General features: G+C 37.4%; 1 protein-coding gene across 2 annotated transcripts in view; it reads right to left on the minus strand.

The window, feature by feature from the left end:
- TPST1 (tyrosylprotein sulfotransferase 1) overlaps window positions 1–25,362 on the minus strand; it is a 139,418-nt gene that overhangs the window by 83,022 nt on the left and 31,034 nt on the right. For both annotated transcript variants that reach the window (XM_012640384.1, XM_012640385.1), the window contains exon 2: window positions 22,904–23,849. In XM_012640384.1, coding sequence (XP_012495838.1) covers window positions 22,904–23,748 — 845 coding nt within the window. In that variant the 5' untranslated portion in view covers window positions 23,749–23,849. The remainder of the gene's footprint in view (window positions 1–22,903; window positions 23,850–25,362) is intronic.

The raw sequence follows: 25,362 nt of genomic DNA on the forward strand, positions 1-25,362 counted from the left end.
TAAAAATTCAAGAGAAAGTCAAATATTGATAATAGGGCAAAAAAATCTAACATATGAAAAATAGGAGTCTTTGAAGAAAATGAAACACAGCAAATACTAAAAACCAAAATTCTAGAAAATGTTCTTCAAAAAAATTTTTCACCTGTATATTAACAAAGCACATGGTGTACCTGAGAATATCTGCTTTATAGTGACCAACATCAAGACATACTCTAGTAAAATTATTGTACTGTAAAGAAGAAAAAAACCTTCGAGTTTTTTGAGTTTGAGGCAAAATGTGCAAATGACTTATAGGAGAAAGAAAATCAATCATCAGACTTTTGAACATCAATACTATTCTTTTTTTCTCGAGACCCAGAATCTTGCTCTGTTGCCCCTGGCTGGAGTGCAGTGACGTCATCATAGCTCACTGCAACCTTGAATTCCTGGGCTCAAGTGATCCTCCTCCCTCAGCCTCCCAAGTAGCTGGGACTACAGAGTCACACCACCACACTCAACTAATTCTTTCTATTTGTTGTACAGTTGGGGTCTCACTCTTGCTCAGGGTAGTCTCGAACGCCTGACCTCAAGTGATCCTCCTGCCTTGGCCTCCCAGAGTGCTAGGATTACAGGTGTGAGCCAGTGTGCCCAGTTTGAACATCAATACTTTTTAAAAACTTAATTTTTTAAATTGACAAATAAAAATTGAATATATTTATGGTGTACAATGTTTTGAAATATGTATATACTCAATCAAGCTAATTAACATATGCATTACCTCATATACTTACCACTTTTTTGTTTTGAGAACATTTAAAATCTACTCTCCAAGCAATTTGCAAGTATACAATACATTGTTATTAACTATAGTCACCACAGTATACAATATTTAATACATTCCCACCAACAATGTACAGAGTTCCCTTTTTTCCACATCCTCGCCAACATTTATCTTTTTGGTAATAGCCATTCTGACAGGTATGACATCACATCTCATTGTGGTTTTAATTTGTATTTCCCTGATAATTAGTGATGTTGGGCATTTTTTCATATACCTATTGGCCATTTGCATGCCTTCTTTTAAGAAATGTCTATTCAGGTTCTTTGCCCATTTTTAAATTGGGTTATTTGTTTTCTTGCTACTATTTGAGTTCCTTACATATTTTGGATATTAACCCCTTATCAGATACATGATTTCCAAATATATTCTCCCATTCCACAGGTTGTCTCTTCACTCTGTTGATTGTTTTCTTTGCTGTGCAAAACTTTTTTGTTTGATATAATCCCATTTGACTATTTTTGCTTTTGTTGCCTGTGCTTTTGAGCTCAGATCCAAAAAAATCATTGCCCAGATCAATGTCATGGAGATTTCCCCCTATGTTTTCTTCTAGTAGTTTTATAGTTTCACGTTCTATGTTTAAGCTTTTAATCCACTTTGAGTTGGTATTTGTACACGGTGTAAGATGAGTCTAATATCATTCTTCTGCATGTGTATATCCAGTTTTCCCAATACTATGTATTTAGGAAACGGTCCTTTCCCCATTGTTTTCTGGTACCCTTGTTGAAGACCAATTGACCGTAAATGTGTGGGTTTCTTTCTGGGCTCTCTATTCTGTTCCACTGATGTATGTGTCTGTTTTTTATGCCAGTACCATGCTGTTTGATTACTATAGCTTTGTAGTACATTTTGAAGTCAAGTGATGCCACCAGCTTTGTTCTTTTTCAAGACTGCTATTCAGGATGGTTCCATAGAAATTTTAAGATTGTTTTTATATTTCTGTGACAATGTCATTGAAATTTTTATAGGGATTGCATTAGCAGATCTCTTTGGGTAATACGGACATTTCAATAATATTGATTCTTCCAATCTATGAATATGGAATAGCTTCCCATTTATTTTTGTCATCTTCAATTTTTTTCATCAATGTTTTATAGTTTTTAGTATACAAGTCTTTCCAGGTCTTTCACCACATTGGTTAAATTTATTCCTTTTTTTTCCTTGTAGCTATCATGAATGGGATTGTTTCCTTGATTTCTTTTTTGGGTAGTTCACTGTTAGGGTACAGAAATGCTACTAATTTTTGTATGCTGATTTTATATCCTGAAATTTTGCTGAATTCATTTAGTAGTTCTAACAATTTTTGGTAGAGTCTTTAAGGTTTTCTATATATAAGATCATGTCATCAGCAAACAGAGACAATTTAACTTCTTCCTTTCTGACTTGGATAGCTTTTATTTCTTTCTCTTGTCTAACTGCTTGGGCTAGGATGCCCAGTGCTATGCTGAATAGAAGTGGCGAGAGTGGAATCCTGTCTTGTTCCTGATCTTAGAAGAAAGCTTTTAATTTTTCACCATTGAGTATGATGTTAGATATGGGCTTGTGATATGCAGCCTTTATTGTGTTGAGGTACCTTCCTTCTACACCTAAATTTGTTGAGAATTTTTATTATGAAAGGATGTCGAATTTTGTCAGATGTTTTTTCTGCATCTAGTAAAATGATCATATGGTTTTTGTCTTTCATTAAGTTAATGTGGTGTTTCAAATTTATTGATTTGCATGTTCTGAACCATCCTTATATCCTAGAGATAAATCCTATTTGATTATACTGAATGACCTGTTTAAAGCGCTATTGAACTACGTTTACTAATATTTTGTTACGGATTTTTGCATGTATGTTCACCAGAAATATTGGCCTGTAATTTTTCTTGTAGATCAATACTTTTTCCCAGAAAGAATAGAGCAATCAATTTAACAAAAATATGGAAGAGAAATGGGCCAAGAATTTTATATCCAGCAAAAATGACTTAAGTATAAAGGGCACAGAGCAGCTGTTATCAAAATTACAAACGCAGGGAATACTGTTCCCATGGATACTTTCTGAAGAATCTACTAGAGTATATAACAGCAAATCTTTTCTGTAAAAGACTAGATAGAAAATATTTTAGGCTCTGTAATTTATAGAATCTGTTGCATATTCTTTTTAAAATTTTTATAAACCTTAAAAAATTTCTAAAAATGTAGAGATGAATGGATAAACAGCAGCATATAAATACAATGGAATATCATTCAGCCTTAAAAAAGGAGACACTGCCATTTCCAACAATATGAATGAATCCGGAGGCCATTATGCTAAGTGAAATAAGCTAGACACAGAAAGAAAAATACTTCATGATCTCATTAATATGTGGAATCTAAAAAAGTCAAACTCAGCCAGGTGCAGTGGCTCACGTCTGTAATCCCAGCACTCTGGGAGGCTGAGGTGGGAGGATCGCTTGAGCTCAGGAGTTCGAGACCAGCCTCAGCAAGAATCAGACCCCATCTCTACAAAAAAAAGAAAATTTAGCCAGGAATGGTGGCACATGCCTGTAATCTCAGCTACTCCCAGCTACTCAGGAGGCTGAGGCAGGAGGATCGCTTGAGTCCAGGAGTTTGAGGTTGTAGTGAGCTATGATGACGCCACTGTACTCTAGACTGGAAGACAAAGTGAGACTCTATCTCAAAAATAAAGAAAAAAATAAAAAGTCAAATTCACCGAAGCAGAGAGTAGGGGCAGGAATGGGAAGGAACTGGGGAGACGTAGGTCAAAGGGTACAAACTTGCACTTACGAGGAATAAAATAAGTATAGAAATATAATGTACAGTGAAGATTATAGTTAATAATATATTGTATACTGAAAATTTGCTAGAGTAGATTTTAAGTACTCTTACCACAAAAATAGAGGCAACTATGTGAAATGATAGATATGTTAATTTTCTTGACTAGTAGTCATTTCACTATATATATAGCAAGATATCAAGACTAACCCTAACCCTATACACCTTAAATGTATACAACAAAACATTTTAAAAATATAAAAATTTGTAAAAACCACTCTTAGCTCACAGGTCATACAAAAATAGGTGGCAGACCATAGTTTGCCAACCCCTGTACTAGAAAATGAGCTTCAGACAAGCAAAATAAACGGGGATGATAGTAAGTAAACAGTTATCCATAGAAATAAAATTAAATGAGTTAAAAGTAACATAGTATGTAAGTATATTCTGACAATGTGATACCCTTTTAAAACTGTTCTCATTCATCTTAACAGTAGTGACAGTATAATATGGGATAAAGCAAATGAATAATTATATGACAGGCTAATCCTATCATCCCCTGTGTCCTTCAGAACAACGATTCTCAGTGTGAAGAAAGCTGATGTAGATTAAATATAGAACTCTACAGTCCTGTTTTTTGTTGTCATTTGTTTCTGTTTTTTGAGATGGGGTCTTTCTATGTTGCCCAGGCTGGCCTCAAACTCCTGGGCTCAAGGGATCCTCCTGCCTCAGTCTCCCAAGTATCTGGGAGTACAGATGTATGCCCCTGTGCCTGGCTAGTCCTGCTTTTGAACTGAAAGCATCAGTATGAACTCATGAAATATTTTATTATATTCATTCTCTCCCCCCACCCCCAGCTATGTCCATTGAAAGAGGCTCATAGATATTGACTACCCCCGAAGCAATAAGTATTCCTTCTGGCCATATAATGGTCTTCAAAAAACATTCCCACTAAAACAAACTAGAACATCTTGAAGAAATGACTGACTCCTGATATGAGCTGAGCCTGTAATATCTTGTCACACCAGATAGCAAGAAAGCTATCAGACGCAACTGAGGTCACGGTAAAAGTACTCAGGAGCCAATTTGAAGAAACATCTAGTGACCAGAGAAGGGAAAATTTGAACTCAATAAAAATATTAATTGCAACAGATAGAAACCTATAAAGTTTGTCTCTTAGAAAGGTAATAAGGAACCAAACCATTATCTTGGCAAAAAAGAAAAAAAAAACAAAAAGAATCAAGTATTTATCATGCTTTTCCTATATGAAAAATTATAACCCTAGGCAACCAAAAATATTAATAGGCACAGGGATGAGTTTCTTTGTAAAATTTTTCCAGCTAAGATATGGAAAAGAAATCAGAATAACAATATCGAAATTTTGTAAGATCCAACAAATTGATGAATCTAGGCACTGAGGATCAATGGCTGCTAACATCACCAAAAGAATTACAACCACACATAATGGATAGCTTTGCCAAATCAGACCTTGAGTGTGATTAAGCCTCTGGATTCAGATGCCAATTTTTATGAGGAGAACATGCTGGACAATCAGCAGTTCCAATGCAACATTTTGCAATCAGCAAAATTCAGATTTTGAGTAACTTCACAGGCTAAATGGCCTGGGTTCTTCAAAAAATTAAGTGTATCACAAAGAAAGGAATGGAGCATTTGGAAAACTGTAGATTAAAGGAAACTTAAAAGACATGTCAAATTATTTTAACGGGCAAAACTAACCTACAGTGTCTAGGGATGCACATTTGGGTAATAAAACTATAATGAAATGGAAGAAGTGATTTCTAAAGGTGCCTACATAGTGAATAGTTTGGGAGGAAGGGAGAGGATTTAGTTTGGGATAGGGTATATGAAAAAGCTTCTGGACTGACACAGTTCCATTTCTTGACATGAGTGATAGTTTCAAGAGTGTTTACCTTATTAAAATTCATTAAGCTAAAGCTAATTTTTAAATAGACCTTACAATGGTCTACAAGGCCCTACTTAACATAATCTGACCTCCTCACACTCCCTCGGTCACTGAGTTCCAGTCCCCCTGATGTCTCTGCAGTTCCTTGAGCAGGGCCAGGCATGGTAACTTGTTAGCAACTTCACAGACAATTTTCTGTCTGGAACTCTGTTTCTCAGATATATACATGGCTAACCTCCTTCAAGACTCACCTCCTTCAAGACTGTGCTCAGATATCCCCTTCTCAATGAGACTACTGATTACTCTATTTAATATTATAACCCTGAAAATCCTCTGGGGCCTGGTCCCCTTTATTTTCTTCTGCTTTTTGTTTTTTCCATTATAACCTTCTAATATACTATATATTTTTCTTTTTTAGTATGTTTTTTGTCTCCCCCCACAAGAATGTAGGATCCACGAGGGAAAGAATTTTTGTTTACTTGCTCTCCTACAGTTCTCTCCTCAAATATCACCTTACCAACCAGTCCTTCCCTGACAATTCCACACCCCAGCTCTTGGCAACTCCCTCTCCCTATTCTCTGCTTTATTTCTTATTTCAAAGCACTTATTGCCATCTGACAAACTAGACATTTAACTTGTCTTTTTTTTTTTCCTATGGGATGGCTCCCAGTGTTTTGTCTGTTTTTAAAACTGTTGTAACCCAGCACCTAGAACATTATCTGACACATAGGGTACTCAGTAAAACATGATGAGTGAACAAATAAATAGTATTTATTGTATTTAAGTAGTTTTTCCTTCTTAAGGGTTTTTCTTATGAATGACAAATGAATTTTACCAGGAGACTTATCAACACTATTGTAAGGGTTTCTCTAATTTATTGATGTAGAAAATTATGTTGATTGACAGATTTTTCTAATAGTGAACCTCACTGTTGAGACATAAACTATTTGGTCATAATAGCTTATCAATCTTTGGTACATTGCTGAATTCTGTTTACTAGTATTTTATGGTTTTGGCATCTATATGTATAAGAAAATTTCTACATACGTATGTGTCTCTTTATAAAAATTTTCCAACTAAGATATAGAAAAGAAATCAGAATTACAATATCAAAATTTTGCAAGATCCAACAAATTGATGGATCTAGGCACTGAAGATCAATGCCTGCTAAAATCACCAAAAGAATGACAACCACACATAAGGGAAACTTTCTTTTATGTAATTTCTATTGGGTTCTGTCATTAAATCATGGTTTCATGAAATGAGTGGGGAATTTTCTATCTTTTACTGTGACCTAAAATAGTTTAAGTGGGCCGGGCGTGGTGGCTCACGCCTATAATCCTAGCTCTCTGGGAGGCCGAGGCGGGCGGATTGTTTGAGCTCAGGAGTTCGAAACCAGCCTGAGCAAGAGCGAGATCCCGTCTCTACTAAAATTAGAAAGAAATTAATCGGACAACTAAAAATATACAGAAAAAATCAGCCGGGCATAGTGGCGCATGCCTATAATCCCAGCTACTCAGGAGGCTGAAGCAGGAGGATCACTTGAGCCCAGGAGTTTGAGGTTGCTGTGAGCTAGGATGACGCCATGGCACTCACTCTAGCCCGGGCAACACAGTGAGACTCTGTCTCAAAAAAAAAAATAAATAAATAAAATAAAATAAAATAGTTTAAGTGGCACTGGACTCATCTGTTGTCTAATGGTTGGAAATAATTCAGTTGTGAATCATGTATTCCTTTTTAAATGGCATTTCCTTTTTTTTTGAGATAGAGTCTGACTCTGTTGCCCGGGCTAGAGTGCTGTGGCATCAGCCTAGCTCACAGCAACCTCAAACTCCTGGGCTCAAGCGATCCTCCTGTCTCAGCCTCCTGAGTAGCTGGGACTACAGGTATGCGCCACCACGCCCAGCTAATTTTTTCTATTTTTAGTTGCCCGGCTAATTTTTTTTCTATTTTTAGTAGAGACAGGGTCTCACTCTTGCTCAGGCTGGTCTTGAACTCTTGAGCTCAAGCAATCCTCCAGCCTCAGACTCCCAGAGTGCTAGGATTACAGATATGAGCCATGGTGCCCAGCCTTAAATGGTATTTCTTACTCACCTTTTAATCTCTTTGATGCTAATCAATCTAAAGTTCTCCATCTATCCTGAAAAATCAGCTATTGTCTCTAGACTTTCAAATTTATTGCAAATGTACTCTCACGTAGTAGCCTCATAATTCTTTTAAATTTCTATCTCCTTTCTCATCCATTACAGTGTATATTCGCTCTTTTACCTTCATCAATACTGCAAAAGGTTTACCTTTTTACTAATCATCTCAAACAACCAATTTTGGTTTTTATTTATCCTTTCTATCTTTTTCTAATTTATTAATTTCAGCTTTTATCTGCATTGACTTTAGGACCCAATACCCTGACTCTTTTCTCTAAGATATCATTCCACTGTCCTAAAAGCCCTTAAAATTGGATCTATTTCTTATTCTATTCTTTGCCACTGATGAAGGCAAATCAACCTTGATTCATAGGTAAGGAGATTTTATTATTAAAGTACTGAGGAGGGCTCATTGAAAAACATAACAAGGGCATCAATAGCAGCATTAAACTGGAGGTTCCACAAACATGTATAGTTGAAGGCTAAACTATAGCATAGCTTTAAAAGTAGCCATAATATGTATATGTATTTCTGCCACACACCCCCAATAAATCTTTCATAGGGGCAAGAATTTTTGTTTTGTTTGCTGCTGTATTTCAAGTGCCAAGAATGGTTCTAGGCACATAATAGGAGCTCAACAAATATTTATTGAGTAAATGAATAAACTGGAGAAGTCTGTTTCTAATTCTTCAGATTAAACCAGTATTTTTAGGTTTAGATTAATAGTGAGCACAAGGTCAAGAAAAAAATAAAACCTCCCTTGTTTACCCTTTTTCTCCCCTATGTCCTGGAGGTGTCTTAGTCTTTATTCTTCACTTTTGTAATGAAAGCAGCTCTGCTGTGGTTTGGTCTCTGGTTGTTTTATTTTCTCTGTGCAGCAACATCTTGGTGTTTGGCCAGCCCTGCATTCTTTGCAAGAACAAATCTGATTTCTTTTTTATGGCCTACAATTGATGGCAAAAACACTGGCATTTCATTTCTCAGTAGTTCCCTTACTAACTCATCCTGCTTTGGTCATCCAGCATGAAATTACAGAACCAATTTGGTTAAATGTTGCTAATAATTACCCTAAGCCCCTTCTGGACTTCGAGAATAACATACGTGACCAAATATTTAAATACTGGCTAAAATGCAATAGAGTAATCAACAGACTCATCATTAGACCTGAGTTTTATGTTTTCATCTCAAAGGGGAATCGTTTAACATGCTTATACCTTAATTAAGGCTTTTAGCAGTTACAAATAATGAAACTGTAGTTGAATTTCCTTCCATGACGATTGAATTTTATAGCAGTATATATTACTGATTTGAACAGCATTGGCAGAGCAATCGAGATTTTTTAAAAAATCTTAAAAATTCTCTTTCATAATATGGAGTACACACTGAATTTAAAGAACAGCAACATTTTCTGAAGTGTGTAACTCAAAATTTTATGTATATACCCATGTAATCACCACCCAGATGAAGACAGAGAACATTTCCAGCATCCCAACAGTCTCCTCTGTGTCACCTCCCAGTCAGTACTCCTAAGATAACCACTATTCCAACTACAATCTACATAAAGATTGGTTTTTACCCATTTTTTGAAATTTGAATAAATAGAAACCTACAATACATCCTTGTTTGCATCTGGCTTTTTACACTCAGTATTATTTCTGAGATTCAACCATGTTGCATGTTATCAATGGTTTGTTTCTTTTTATTGCTGAGTAACATCTCATTGCATGAATATACCATATTCTATTTTATACATTTCCATTGACAGGCACCATTTGGATCCATTTCCAGCTTTCAGCTATTATTATGAATAGTGTCACTATAAATATTCTTGTATTTTTGAAGAAGAGTTTTGCCCAATATGGAAGTTTTGGTTGAATTTTTCCTTTCAGCAATGTGAATTATCATCCCACTGCTTCTGGACTCCATGGTTTCTGATGAGAAGTCAGCTGTTAATCTTACCAAGGATCCTTTGTATGTGATGAGGTGCTTTTCTCTTGCTTCTTGAAAGATTCTTTGTCTTTGGCTTTCAATAGTTCAGTTATTAAGTGTCTAGGTGCGGATCCCTTTGTTTTTATCCTACTTGGAGTTTAAGGAACTTCTTGGATGTGCGGATACAGGTTTTTTAAAATCAAACTTGGGGTTTTAGCCGTTAGTTCTTCAAATATTATTCTTCCCTTTTCTATCTCTCCTCTCTGAGATTCCCATCATGTATATGTTGGTATATCTGATGGTGTCCCGTAGGTCTCTTAGGCTCTGTTCAATTTTCTTAATTATTTTTTTTCCTGTTTCTCAGATTGAATAAAGTCGTGACCTATCTTCAAATTTGCTAATTTCTTTCTTCGTCCTGCTCAAATCTCCTACTGGGCCTCAGTCAGTGAATTTTTCATTTTTGTTACTATACTTTTCAACTCCAGAATTTCTATCTGGTTCAGTTTATAATTTCTATCTCTTTACTTATATCCTCTATTTGGTGAGACATTGTTCTCATACTTCCTATTAGTTCTTTAGATATGGTTTCCTTTAGCCCTTTGAAGAGCTATTTTAAATAGCTGATTTAAAATATTTGCCTAGGAAGTCCAATGTCTGGGCTTCCTCAGGGAAAATTTCTACTGATGATTTTTTTTCTTGTTTTGTTTCATGTCTCGTAATTTTTTGATGAAAACTGGACATTTTAAATGTTATTATATAATGTGGTAACTCTGGGAATCAGATTCTCTCTCCTCCCCAGAGTTTGTTGTTGCTGCCTATCATAGTAGTTGTTTGTTTAGAGTCTCTTCAAAACTAATTCTATAAAGTCTGTATTATTTGTTGTGTGTAGCCACCGAACTTCTGTTAGCTTAGAGGTCAGCTAATAATTAGATTACTTTAGATGCCTGGAACCAAACAATCTCCCAATATTTGCAGAAGGGCTCTGTGTGGGTTTGGAATATACCTCCAATACTCAGCCAGTTAGTTTATAACTCGGCCTTAGCCTTCACTTCCTGCTTCCACAGAGCCTCAAGATCAGCCAGAGGTCTTCTTTGGGCATACATAGAGTCGTGCCCAAGCACATGGCCTTTTACATTCTCAGAAATATTCAAAGATTTTCAAAGCCGTTGGACATCTCATTCCTAGTCTTTGCTCCCAGGCTTTTTAGTTATTCTATTGTTTGTACCAATTGTTATCTATTGACTCAGGAAGCAATGACTCAATAATTTGTTTATAAATGTTTTCTAGTTTTTATAGATCCAGGGTCTTGCTATGTTGCTCATGCTGGTCTTGAACTCCTGGCCTCAAGCAATCCTCCTGCCTTAGCCCCCCAACATATTAGGATTACAGGTATGAGTTACTGTGCACAGCCAAGGCAAGACTTTTGAACAAGTCTCCCACGGAGCCACCAAATAAGGCAAAACAAATAATTACAATTCTTTAAAAATGAGGTCTGTTCTGCTCTCCCTGGCACTGGGAATGCAGGCTGTTATATTTTGGCCCCAGCTTATACGTGGAATGGGGCTAGGGGAAGTTAAAATGCCACAAAGCTCACTGTTCTTATTGATTAAATCTTTTCTTCTTTTTATGTCAATAAGCATTCCCCAAGTTGTTTCAAGCCTTTGGTTAGTCTCTAGAGTTCTGGAAAAGTGGATTCTGACAGTTTTTGCCAATTTCTCTGCTGCTCTCCTGGAAGGGCAAAATTTTACATTTCTTTACTGTGCTATTTTTGCTGATGTCACCCCAAAACATCAAAACTTTTTAAACCACTTGAAAACACCTCTCTCCAATCTCTACAGTAAATCAATTTGTCAAACATTTACTTAGGATTTATTATGCTGTGTGGCTAAAGAGATCATTATGACAAAGTGTTTGCCTGCGAATAATGTGATAAATGCAACAGAATCAGATCCTAAATGAAATTGTTAATAATTACGAAACTGGAGTAGGGTCCAGAAGCTGCAATTTTAATAAGTGTCCCAGATGATTTTGATACTGGTAGCTTTCTTGGAGAAAAACTGCCTTCAGTTGTTTTCAGCCTCTACATACTAGGACTGTATACTGATACGTAGCATAAATGTGTTACAGACTAGCGCAGAAAACTGGGCAATCAGAAAAGGAAAGAGTTACCATTATAGAAAAACAGAATTACTAATTGCAATATAGGAAGAAGAGGGCATAAGGGAGCCTGCCTTATGCCTCTGTGCACAAGCAATCTTGATCCTAGTAATGACTTTTGTCAATACTAGAAAAAAGCCTTGAAACTGTTCTGATGTTATCTCCTCAGAGAAACCTTCCCTGATCCCTATTTAAATTGGCAACTCTCAAAATATTCTTTTTCCCTTTAACCTATTTAACCAAGATAAAATTTTAAAAATATCTCTGAACTTGTGTTTTTTCTTTTGTTTATTTTTTCCCCCAACATGTGTTTTCTTATCAAAGCAAGCAGGTTACTCTTTCCCAATATCACACCCGCCATTATGCCCTAAGGAAAGTGGCAGAGGAAATGGAAAGCCTGTGCTGGATAGGCTTCCGGTGTATTTTTGGGAGGAGAAAAGAACAGCAGTGACACATGTCTGTCCTGTTGCCCTCTCTCCAGGATAAAGTTCCAGAGGGGAAAAAGACATGTTAAACAGGTTGATCAATTGCCCAGTTAGGGTTCTGGGAGGGAGACTGCTGTACAGGGTGCCCCTTGACAAGAAGGTGGAGGCTGCGTCATCAGCATTATCAAGGTGATGAATTAAGTTATCCAGAGTCCTCTGGCTCCCACATGGCATAAAAAGCATGCAGAATTTTCTATATGTCCCATGCAAGACGAGAAAGGGGGCTGAGGGTTCTGCTAGCAAAATTACTGAGGGACAGGGGTTTGCCCCAGGGGAGGCAAAGAGATGTGGTAGCTTAGCGCTGTGTAGTAAGTCTGACTGCCCAGGTCCAGGGCTTAAAGATTGTGACAGCCAAACTCCACAGGGTCAACATGAGCCAAGGTGGGGCCAGTGAAGCAGGGAGAACCAGTAGGCCATGGCTGAGCTAGAGAGAAGAGACGCACTGACCACAGAATGCAGCAGCACTTAGCAAGACAAGCAGTGACCAGGTGGACAGGGACACTATCATTGCAGAGGCCAAAGAGGACTCAGAGAGCAGCACAAAACCACAAACACTTACCTAATCTTTGTCCACATATATCCACATGACATCTAGGGAAGAAATGTGGTCCTCCTCCTTGCATGTATAGGGAGTCCCAGTAGTTGTAGTAAAAATAACACACTTCTATGGTATTTATGTGCCACACACAATCCTAAGCTTTTTATATATTATTAATTCATTTAAACGTCATAACAAGCCTATGAGCTAAGTACCTTTATTATCAACACTTTAGAGGTAAAAAAAAATTTAGGCATACAGAAGTTAAATATCTGATTCAAGGTCCCACAATTAGTAAGTGGTAAAGCCAAGATTTTAACCCAATCTGACAACTTATATTTCAGGGAAAAATAGATGTATTAACTGTCTTTTTAAAAATATATGAAAATGATAAAACAAAATGTCAGCCACACAAAGATTATTCTAGCTAAAGAATCTAGGTATTCTATGCCTCTGAATCCAGAATAAGATAAAGAAATAGGAGATAACATATATCCATCAGCTGCCCAAAATTTAAAGGTAGGCACTAATCCATTAAATGACTGTTACTGAACAAAACTGATATACTAGAAAGCAAAGCAAGCTAGCACATGAATTTACAAATGTTTTAGGAACACAGCAACACTGTGGTGCCCACACGTGATGAGTTCAGGTAAGATAAAAGCCTTCAGAGACTGGGTACAGTGACTCATGCCTGTAATCCGAGGACTCTGGGAGGCTGAGAGGGGAGGAACGCTTGAAGCCAGGAGTTCGAGACCAGCCTGGGCAACATAGTGAGATCCCGTCTTTACAAAAAAATTAACTGGGCATGTTGGCATTTGTAGTCCTAGCTACTCAGGAGGCTGAGGCAGGAGGATTGCTTGAGGCCAAGAGTTCAAGACTACAATGAGGGCCGGGTGCGGTGGCTCACGCCTGTAATCCTAGCTCTCTGGGAGGCCAAGGCGGGCGGATTGTTTGAGCTCAGGAGTTCGAAACCAGCCTGAGCAAGAGCGAGGCCCCGTCTCTACTAAAAACAGAAAGAAATTAATTGGACAGCTAAACGCTTGAGCCCAGGAGTTTGAGGTTGCTGTGAGCTAGGCTGACGCCACGGCACTCTAGCCTGGGCAACACAGTGAGACTCTGTCTCAAAAAAAAAAGAAAAAGACTACAATGAGCTATGATCATGCCACTGCACTCTAGCCTGGGCAACACAGTGAGACTCTGTCTCAAAAAAAAAAGAAAAAGACTACAATGAGCTATGATCATGCCACTGCACTCTAGCCTAGGCAACAGAGCAAGATCTCATCTCTTAAAAAAAAAAAATTGATGATAGCTTATATACCTCAACACAGATAAATCTTAAAAGATAATGTTAAGGAGAAAAAACTAACAGAAGAGACCATAGACTATGATCCCATTTATATAAAGTTCACTAACAGGCAAACTTAACAACAACAAAAAAAGAAGAAAAACATGACAATGAAAGATCACAGATCACTAAGTAATTTCAAATATTGCTACCATAATGCTAAAATTCCCAACCTGCCATTTCAATTTCCCTAGTAGAGCTGTTCGAATCAGGAGCTCACTTTGTTTCATTAAGGAGACAAACATTTCATGAGTTTAAGACTATCTCTGAGCTGAGTGTGGTAATGTGTGCCTGTAGTCCCAGCTACTCAGGAGCTCAGACAGGAGGGTAGCTCGAGCCCAGGAAGGAGTTCAAGGCTGCAGTGAGTGTACCAATGCAATCCAGCCTAGGCAACAAAGTGAACCCCCATCTTTATAAAAAATAAAAAAAGAATATCTCTGTCCCAAACAGGCTTACAGGAGACTGTGTGATAACATTAACAAAAGCCTACGATGCACCTGGTATGGTGTTTAACACTAGGGGGTCAGGGCATAAGCATTTAATAATAAAAATAATAATATGCTACTAATAATACCAGTTTGGAACACTTACTATATGCCAAATACTATTCTAAAGGCTTTATAATAATTTAAATTTAATCCTCACAACAACGCTATTAAGTAGATACTACCACCATCATCTCCAATGGGTACAATTACCATCCTAATAGTAAATAAAGATAATAGGTAAAATTTTCCAATATTTACTACATACCAGGTATGTGACTAGTGGCTTTACAGTCATTCTAACTTAGTCCTCACAACAACCCTATGGAGTAGGTACTGTTATCATCCCTAATGGATACTATTACAGTAGCCCCTGATCTGTGGTTTTGCTTTCTGTGGTTTCAGTTCCCTGCAGTCAACCGTGGTCTGGAAATATTAAATGGAAAATTCCAGAAATAGACAACTTATAAGTTTTAAAATACATGTCATTCTGAGTAGTGTGATGAAATCTCGTGCAGTCTCATTCTCTCCAGCCTGGGGAGGAATCATCCCTTTGTCCAGCTTGTCCACTCTATGTACACTACCTGCCCATTAGTCACTTAGTAGCTGCCTTGGTTATCAGATCGAGTGTTGCGGTATCACAGTGCTTCTGTTCAAGTAACTCTTATTTTTCTTAATAATGGCTCTAAAGCTCAAGAGCAGTGATGCTGGCATATTCTGTTTACTATTAGTTATTGCCGTTAATCTCTTACTGGGCCTAATTTATAAATTACGCTTCATCACAGGTATGTACGTATGGGAAAAAACAACAGAGGCATCTTCTAAGTTTTATACCTTGCTACGGACTGAATGTTTGTGTCCCCCCACCCCCAGTTTCTTATGTTAGAACCTAATCACCAATGTGATGGTATTAAAAGGGGGACCTTTGGGAGGTACCTTTATAAAAGAGACCTGAGACAGATCCCTTGCCCCTATCAGCATGTGAGGACACAAGAAGGTGCCATCTATGAACCAGAAAGCAGGCCCCCACCAGACATTGAATCAGCCAGTGCCTGATCTTGGACTTTTCAGCCTCCAGAACTGTGAGAAATCAATTTCTGTGTTTATAAGCTATCTAGTTGGTAGTATTTTGTTACAGCAGCCCAAACAGACTGAGACATACCCTAAAAGGTCAAACTCATGCCTATTAAAACTAAGTGTTTTTAGAAACCATTATGATCTCAATCTCTTACAATTTTTTATCATTTTTATAAATTTAACAAGACATTATAATCAATTTTTTAAAAGCAAATTTGAGGCCGAGCGCGGTGGCTCACGCCTGTAATCCTAGCACTCTGGGAGGCCGAGGCGGGAGGATTGTTTGAGCTCAGGAGTTCGAAACCAGCCTGAGCAAGAGCGAGACCCTGTCTTTACTAAAAATAGAAAATAAATTAATCGGCCAACTAAAAATATATAGAAAAAATTAGCCGGGCATGGTGGCACATGCCTGTAGTCCCAGCTACTCAGGAGGCTGAGGCAGAAGGATTGCTTGAGTCCAGAAGTGTGAGGTTGCTGTGAGCTAGGCTGACGCCATGGCACTCACTCTAGCCCAGGCAAAAGAGTGAGACTCTGTCTCAAAAAAAAAAAAAAAAAAAGTAAATTCGAAGTTTTGCAATTCTGTAAGTTTCACTTCTGTTTTCTTTGTTAAGTTCAACCAAAATTAAATGTTCCCTCAACCAGAGCCACTCTACTTCCAAGTACTTTATATATCAAGCTTCCTTATGAGGTTTCATTTGAAAAAAGAGTGCCTCACTAATAACAGAAGTTTGAAAGCAATTGGTCTATAAGATAAAATTTAAGATGTTTAGCATAAAATGTAAGGCCCTCCAAAGCCTGGCCCCCACGAACTCTCTTAAGCCTTATTTCCCACTATTTCCTGCCTGGAAATGAACTCTCTAGCAATATCAAACTGCCTGTATTTCCCATAAATACCACACTGCTTCTCATCTTTGTTAATCTGTTCATATTGTAACTTCCCAATGATTATTTCCTGGTTTGGTTTTACTTATTTTTAAAAAATTATATTAGCTTGTGAGAAAAAAATACCATGTTCTAGGGCCAGGTGAGACTAAGTTAAAGTGATTTTCACTACACAGTGAGGAGGGCAGGGTCCATTAAGTCAGGCATAACAGGGTGTAATTGTTCCTTAAGTCCTTTTGAGCCCCTAGGTTGGGCCAGGAGTCAGGCCACAGAAGTTCTCTCTTACCTCTTCCCTTTGGACACTGCAGACCAGAGTTAGGGACTGGCTGTTACCCAGAGTAATATCTCTTGGGTGGCTCATTTGGCTAAGGAAAAGGAAACACATTCTGGACAGTCAAGGAAGAATTATAGCCTATTAACCTTGGGACACCCAAGGAGCACAATATTTTAAGTCAAAACCAAATGCTCTTCCCTTTGTCTGCTGAACTATTATCTTTTAGGTCAATGGCTCTCAAATGGGTGGGGTATGGGGGATTATTTCATCCCCCAGGGGACACTGGGAAATGTCTGAAAACATATAAAATTTTTCAAAATTTATTTACTTTTTTTTGTCTCTAAACATTATGCTATAAGATGAAGACACTTTTGGTTGTCACAGTTCATGATGGGGTAGGGGGTTGCTACTGGCATCTAGTGGGTAGAATCTAGGGATGCTGCTAAACAACCCATAATGTATACAACGGCCTCCACAACAAAGAATTATCTGGCCCAAAATGTCATACCAAGGTTGAGGGAACCCTGCTTTAGGTCTCAACTTGGTATGACATTGCCCAAGAAGGCCTTTCTGAACACCCCAAACTGGATTAGGTACCTCTCCTTGGTTTTCCATAGTTCTTAACATTGTACTGTATATAAATCTGTATCTCCTATTAGATCGTATGTTCCTTTAGGGAAAAGACCTTTTATCTCCAGGGGCTAACATAGTACCTGGCACATAGTAAGTGCTCAATAATGCAGCAGAGACTGCTATCTGCCTATCCCAATATCTAATCTATTTCTCTTAGTAAAAGAAATCCCTGCTCTCAGTTGGGCACATGGTCACCTGGAATAAGGAATATATTTCCCTAGCTGGGCACAGTGGTGCATGCATAGAGCCCCAGCTACTCAGGAGGCTGAGGTGGGAGGATCACTAGAGCCCAAGAGTTTGAGGCTGCAGTACGCTATAATTGCACCTGTGAATAGCCACTGCACTCCAGCTTGGGCAACACAGCAACACCACATTTCTAAAAATAAAATTAAAAAAAAAAGACTACAAGCCTTTCTTATAGTTATATATGGCCATAAGATGAAGTTATGGCAAGGGAAAGCAAGATGTGCTACCTGGAAAATTCTAGGAAAAATTCTCAAAAAATACTAAATGCGCCTTCTTTTACAAACACCCCACCCCCACCTTGCTGCTTAGAACGTAGATGAAATGACTAGAGCTCCAACTTGGACCACCGGGATGATGGAGCCAAAAGCTGGATTAGCCTAGATGCTGGATGACCACAAACTGACAAACTGGTCTGCCTTCTTTTACTTAACAGCCGTTATTTTGAAATCTTTGTTATTTTGGATCTCTATTATTAGAGAAACCTAATCCAAATTAATAAATGATCTAACATCCAACTTCTACTTTTTGCTACCTAATTGCCATATTCTCCAAGAAAAGTACAAACATTGCTTTATTAATTCATCTTCTGCTGCTGCTTCTCAGTCTTCACTGGTATGCTTTGAAATGCAATGTTTCCTCAGCTCTCCATTTTCCTTTCACAGCCTGTTTTGCTCTGTCAATGGTATCCCTTGTTTATTCAATTCCTCTTCTCCTGCTAAGGGGTCTCAGCCACTTATCTCTTCAATTTGGCTTATAAAATAAGCCACAATTCCAAAAGCATTCTTCTTGGGCAGTAGTTAGCAAGATTTATAAAGATTGGTTTAATGCCTTCACAAAGGAGAAGTAATCACAAGTTCCCAGACTTGTTCACTGATAACTTCATGGAAAAAAAAATATGTAATATGTATAAAATTCTTCTAGAATATTTCCATGTGAGCAGGTAGAGCTCAGGTAATTCTAATTTGAATGCTATTAAAGTGCTTATAATTTTGTGAATAGTCTGTCATTCTCTTAACTTGCTCATAATATTCTTGTTATCCTTAAATTTCAGAAAATTTTCAAGTGGCTAATTGTTTTTCTGTTAATCTTGTAAGATATTATAAGAATTTTAATTTCCAAACTGACAAAGATTCTTTGCATGGCCAAACTTTAGTCAGGCTCCTGAACCTCCTCCGGGCCCATCAGTGTACTCCTTTATAAAATCCTGTTTTAGCAAAGAAGCCTGCCAAGTCAGTTCAGCAAGAACCCCCTACCCTCAATATCTTATCACCTTTAATATCTGATAAGGATCACCTTCAATATCTGGTAAGATTCCTCATCCTCCACCTTCCCCCAGGTGATGTCTGATCACCCTAGCCTGTCTGCAGCAAGAATCCTATTTGGTCAACTTAGCCAGAATCCCCCTTACCCCTGATGATTCCTCTTAGTAATTTTCCATCCACCCACCCCCACACTGCTCCTTGGCGATAAACCCCACTTGCCCATACTATATTCAGAGGTAAGCCCAATCTCTCCCCCCAACTGCAAAACCCCATTGCAACAGCGCCATGTCTATCATGGTGGTCCTGAATAAAGACTGCCATACCAAGTATCATTGAATAATTTTTTCTTTAACAAAACTAAATTCCATTTTGGAAATTAAAATTTAATATTCTAAATTTAATAAATTACTATTCTTTCTACTTCCTTAAAACTATCTCCAGTTAAAAAACCTCTTTGCATTATCTTTGCTGTTTAATCTTTCTTTGCTCTAGATCTAATTTCTAGTTTTTTCTTTGCTTTACTTATTAGAAGCTGTAGCGTGTCAGCTTTCACGTTCTTATTTGTTCTCTTATGCTTACCACTGCTATTATATTTTTCATTCTAACTTATTTGTGCTTAATATTAATAGTTGCTATGTCCTTTTCCTGCTCTAAGTATAGATAACAACTATTCACTGACTTGTACTTGTGATTCCTGACCTTCCGTTTAAGCGTTACTCACATTATTCTGCTCTTCTGGCTTTGCTCTTTTGACCTAGCTAACCTGATTTCTATTTCTTCCAGGTAATTTTATAGTATGAGTAATGAGTTTAATAGTAGAAACAATTATGTATACTCTAGTAACTTCCCACAAATTCTCTGATGGAGATGACTAAAATTCCACAATCTGTGAGAAGAGGGCAATGTAAATAGCCTCAAACTTTACTTCTATTTCCTGCTCAAAATATTTGAGGAGCAGAAGCCTCCTATTTTTCTGTAACTGGAACTGACCAGGGAAGCAAGAAGTGCTACCCTGACTAAAAATAATTGGAAATTTCTAAGCAAAGGAAAGGTTAACTTTCATAGTTAACAAAATAAGGCAAGCAAAACTGTGAAGGCCTTCCTGATATCCCTATCTTCAACAACTTCTACATATGTTCCTAGGCCATCTGGTGATAGCATCAAACCTTCAAGGCTGTCTAAATATTCATTGTAATATTAAATACTAAAATAAATATTAAAATATTTAATATTAAATAAAAATGTTTAATATTTAATAAATATTAAAATATTTAATATTAAATAAAAATGTTTAATATTTAATAAATATTAAAATATTTATTTTAAACAATTTTCCCAGAATAAAATGTTTAAAGGGAAAAGCAGAGGATGATTGACTTTGGGCTATAAATTCCTTATTGTAATGAACATGGAATATTTATAACTTGATATTAATGGAATAATTTTGTATATGTTTCTACCTTATCCCCCAATTGGCAGTTTTTGAAAGTAGGGAGTTAGTCTTAAAAAAAGGAAATATAGCCTAGTTTAGACCCACTTCAACTACAGTGGCTCTGTTCTTATGTTTTATACTGGAATTCTGGGTAAGACTTTCTTTCAGTAAGGGGTTCAAATGTTACTTTGTTTTTAAGTTTTAAAAAACAATTGTACCCTATCAGATAGATTAAAATGACAATACCAAGTGTTGACAAAGATGTGAGGCAACTAAAACAAATTCATTTATAGTATAACTTACATGAATAATATAGAAACTCTGGAAAACTGTAGAAAGTATCTGTTAAAATACATATATATATATATACACACAGACACACACACACATATACATATATACATATATATGTATGTGTGTATATATATATATATCTCCTATTATCTAGCAATTCTACTCATTGGTATATACCCAAAAGAAATGAATGAATGCTTATGTCCACCAAAAGTAATTAATATACATGAATGTTCTTAGCAATTTTATTCATAACAGCCCCAAAACTGGAAAAAACCCAAATGCAAAAATCTGGGATAGACACTAGTAGGTTCTACCTGTGGTTCTGATGTGTAATTCTTGACAAAGCATACAGCCTTACTGGGCATCCATTCCATATACTGGAATGCTAAGTAAGGTCTCTTAGCCTCCTAAAATTCATTAATTAATAATTTCCTCAGTCTTGTTTACCTTAAACATAGTAAGTATATATGCAAAATGATCTCTTCTTGATTGGCACCAAAATTCAACTGTGGCATATCTTTTTTTTATTTTTGAGACAGCATCTCACTCTGTTGCCCTGGCTAGAGTGAGTACCGTGGCATCAGCCTAGCTCACGGCAACCTCAAACTCCTGGGCTCAAGCAATCCTCCTGCCTCAGCCTCCCAGGTGGCTAGGACTACAGGCATGTGCCACCATGCCCGGCTAATTTTTTCTATGTATTTTTAGTTGCCCAGCTAATTTCTTTCTATTTTTAGTAGAGACGGGGTCTCGCTCTTGCTCAGGCCGGTCTCAAACTCCTGAGCTCAAACAATCCGCCTGCCTCGGCCTCCCAGAGTGCTAGGATTATAGGCATGAGCCACTGCGCCCAGCCTGTGGCATATCTTTTTAATCCCTACTTGGAGAGACTACAGGTCTCGGGCCAACATATAAACACAAAGAGTAAAATAGTTACCTAGGAATACAGGTGACTAAAAATCAGTTATAATCTATTATCTGGAAAAAACAATAAACTGCGGTAAGAGTAGCTACAGCTTTAGTTTTCTTTGAATCAACAAAAATAACTTAGAGCCATTATAGTGATGACACCCTAATAACTTATAAGTAATCAATAACTGTAAGGTAGGTAGGTATAGGCAAGCAGCTATTCCTTTGAGATTATCTACATGAAGAATCAATATTTACTATTCAAATTCTATACATTGAAAAAAATCAAGGAGATATTTCTTGGTAGAAAAAGCAGGAAACACAAGGGAAATACACTGCTTTTTCTTTTTTGCAGGGATTATATATTACTTTGATAAATGGAAATAGACAAAAATAAAAATAAAATTTAATTATAGCCAACTTTTCTTCATGAGAAGACACTACTTGAATTTAACAGTGGTTTCTACTTTTATATCCTCATTACAATATATGTTATCAAGTCAGGTTATCAGATCAAGTTAGGGCACCTTAGTTGTGAGAAAGGAAGCAAAATTCCAAAATCATTGTTTTAGAAATGTTAGAATCTAAGAAACTTCTCGTATGGGTGAGGCTTCCAAATTCTGGAGATTCTCTAGCCTTTTCTGAAAAACAAGAGACAATGTATCCATCAGATGACGAAAGAAGCACTACATGTAGTAAAATGCCATGGAAAAAAGCACTAGCCCATTTAGACCAAGGCATGGATTCTAATTCTGGCCTTGCCATCTAAATTTGAGCAAAGCATTTTAATCTTTCTGTGACTCAGTCTTATCTGTAAAATGAAGGGATTAGGTTAGATAATGCTTTTATTTTTCTCTATCACTAAAAATTTCAAAATGCTTGTAATTCACTATGTGCTCACCAACCCAATGGATGAACTTCCTGGTATTAACCTTAATCCATACAAAAGCCAGCTATCCTTATTAACAAAAATACCTAGAAATTAGACATCAGAAGCCACTAAAACTAGATGTTAAGGTCTGAAGTCAATGAAAAAGGCCTTTCATTACCTGTAAATTGGGTTTGCATCCATGAAACAAAGACAACCACAATATATAAAAGAACAAATGAACTAAATGAGTGAAAGGGTCTTTAATGAACTGGCAGAGAATTCACCAATGAAACTATATCTGTTCCAGAAAAGATCTTCAGTTTCTACATATATATATTCACACACACGCATACATATACATACATATATACATAAAACACACATATATATATCGTTATTCGCTGAACACAGGGTCAAAATAAAAAACATGACTTCTACTCACTTTGACAGAGACACTCCCCCAGCTTTCCCAATCATCTCTTCATGGTGCAATACTGAGTGATTCCATGGAATATGGAGGAACTTTAAGAGTGTTCTCATCCACCGCTCAGGATGTAAAACAAGTTGTTCATAGTGAACCAACATGCATTTTTTATAACCAACCTCCATACATTGGTTATACATGGTCTCTATGGCACGATTCCACTTGATCAAACAGTCCCTATAGCTGTTCAGATCAAATCCAGCTATAGTAACTTTTCGAGAAATCATCGAATGTACTGATGCCCGACCATCTCGGACCATCAGGAGAAATTTGGCATTGGGGAATAACCCAGCAAGGTAAGTTAAGGATTTCAGGGCAAAAGGATCTTTATTACATAAATAAGGGGCTGGCTCCCCATGTTTAGCAATGATTTCTAGTAAGAAGGCTTGCATGGCAGAATCCAGCACTTCATCAGTGACACCAGCCTCATCCAAGCGGATCTTCTCTTTACTTGACCGTGACCAAATCTGCTTCAGGGCCAGGATTCGGGGAATGACCCTGGTTTCCTCTCCACAGCGGATATCAGGATGTGCATCTAACATGGCCCTCATGAGTGTGGTTCCACTCCGAGGTACACCTCCAATAAATATTAAAGGCATATCTTTGTGATAGGCAAAGGTTTTGTTGGCTTTGACGTCTAGGCCAGTTCTCACAGTGGTCTTTGGGCTCTCCAATCTGACTAGTCGGTTACGTTCCTCCATCCGGTGATGGCATTCCATGGCATGCTGGCCCAAGTAAAACACAGTCACAGAACTAATCACCAGACATGCCAATAGTAAATTCTGCTTCAGTTTTCCAACCATCTTGATGTGGTTATCTCGTTATTAAACAGATATTTTGCTCAAAATGATTTTCAGAAAATGTTCAGCTCATGGAGATTCTACTTCAGAAAGATGATCAACATCTAGTAGGAAAAGGAAAGTTATTTTATCATCACATTAAGATTGTTTACAAATGATCACCAATTATCGCTATGCATTTTAGCTAGAAAGAAGTTGAAGTTTTCTTGGATGTTTTGATATGCTTGAAACACAATATATACAAACAAAAATACATTGAACAAAAATAAATTAACATTTATAATCAGAAACAGCTTTCCTTAAATGTAACAATTCTGAAGCTATGTACCTGGCACAGAATGGAAAAATAAATAAAAGTATATCTATCAGTGAGTTAAGCAAATATTTAATATGGCCAAGCATGTTTGAAGTACAACACAAAGCTGATCTGTGGTATTCAGATTTGCTTCATCTCCAAGCAGTCACTATCTCCAAATCCTAGTATAAAGAGAAATTACAGAAGAAATATAAAATACAACTTCCAAATCTTTAACAGAGATTCAGTTTATTCATCCCACAATTAATCTAAGTGCTGCGGACCAGATACTTAGGCGTGACTGAGGATAAACTTTGAAAAGGACAGCAGTGCCGTGACCTCTACTCTTGGAAATCAGTCTTTTGGACAGACAGATATGTAAACAATGACAATACAGTATGATCAATGCCTCAGTAGGAATATGCAAAGGGACAATGGGAACATAATGAAAGGGAGCACACAGTCTACCTGAGAAAGTTGCAAAAGCTTTCTAGAAAATGGGAGAGAGGGATATTCTAAGCCATGGAAACTTGTGCACAAAAGCACAAAGGCAAGACAGACACATCATAATTACGTGACAGGAAGTAGTTCAGGAGAGCTGGTGTACAGGGTGCAAAGAAAATTGTGTGTATACGGGTCTGTGATCCAGACCTCAGAAGGACAGATAAGATTTGTACACATGGAGGATTCTAAGCTGCAGATACACTATGACCAAAGACAAGGGCGTGCAAAAGTAGGGGCACATATGTGAAACAGTAGGAACTGCTAGTTTAGCTAGAGTAAAGGTATACACTGGGAAGCAGACAGCAACCAGAATATACCAAGACCAAAAATATGTACCTGAATCCTCAGAAAGCAAGTATGATTGTTAATTTTATGTGTCAACTTGGCCATGGTATCCAGTTGTTTGATCAAACACCAGTTTAGATACTGCAGTGAAGATATTTTTTAGATGTGATAAACATTTAAATCAACAGATTTAAAGTACAACATATTACCCTTGGTAATTCAGGAGAGCAGGAGGACAACGTCATCCAACAGCTAAAGGGCTTAAGAACAAAGACTGAGGTTTCCTGAGAAAGGAGGAATTCTCCTCAAGACTACAACATAGAAACCCTTCCTGTGTCTCCAGCATGCTACCCTGCAGAATTTGGAGTCCAGACTGCAACATCAACTCATATCTGCCCAACGGCCCTATCAATTTCAGACTTGCCAGCCCCACAATCTCATGAGCCAATTCCTTCTCTCTCTCTCTCTCTCTCTCTCTCTCTCTCACACACACACACACACACACACACACACACACACACACACACACACAC

Source organism: Propithecus coquereli, unplaced genomic scaffold (genome assembly GCF_000956105.1).
Source record: "Propithecus coquereli isolate 6110/MARCELLA unplaced genomic scaffold, Pcoq_1.0 Scaffold150, whole genome shotgun sequence".
In the NCBI taxonomy this organism is placed as follows: domain Eukaryota; kingdom Metazoa; phylum Chordata; class Mammalia; order Primates; family Indriidae; genus Propithecus; species Propithecus coquereli.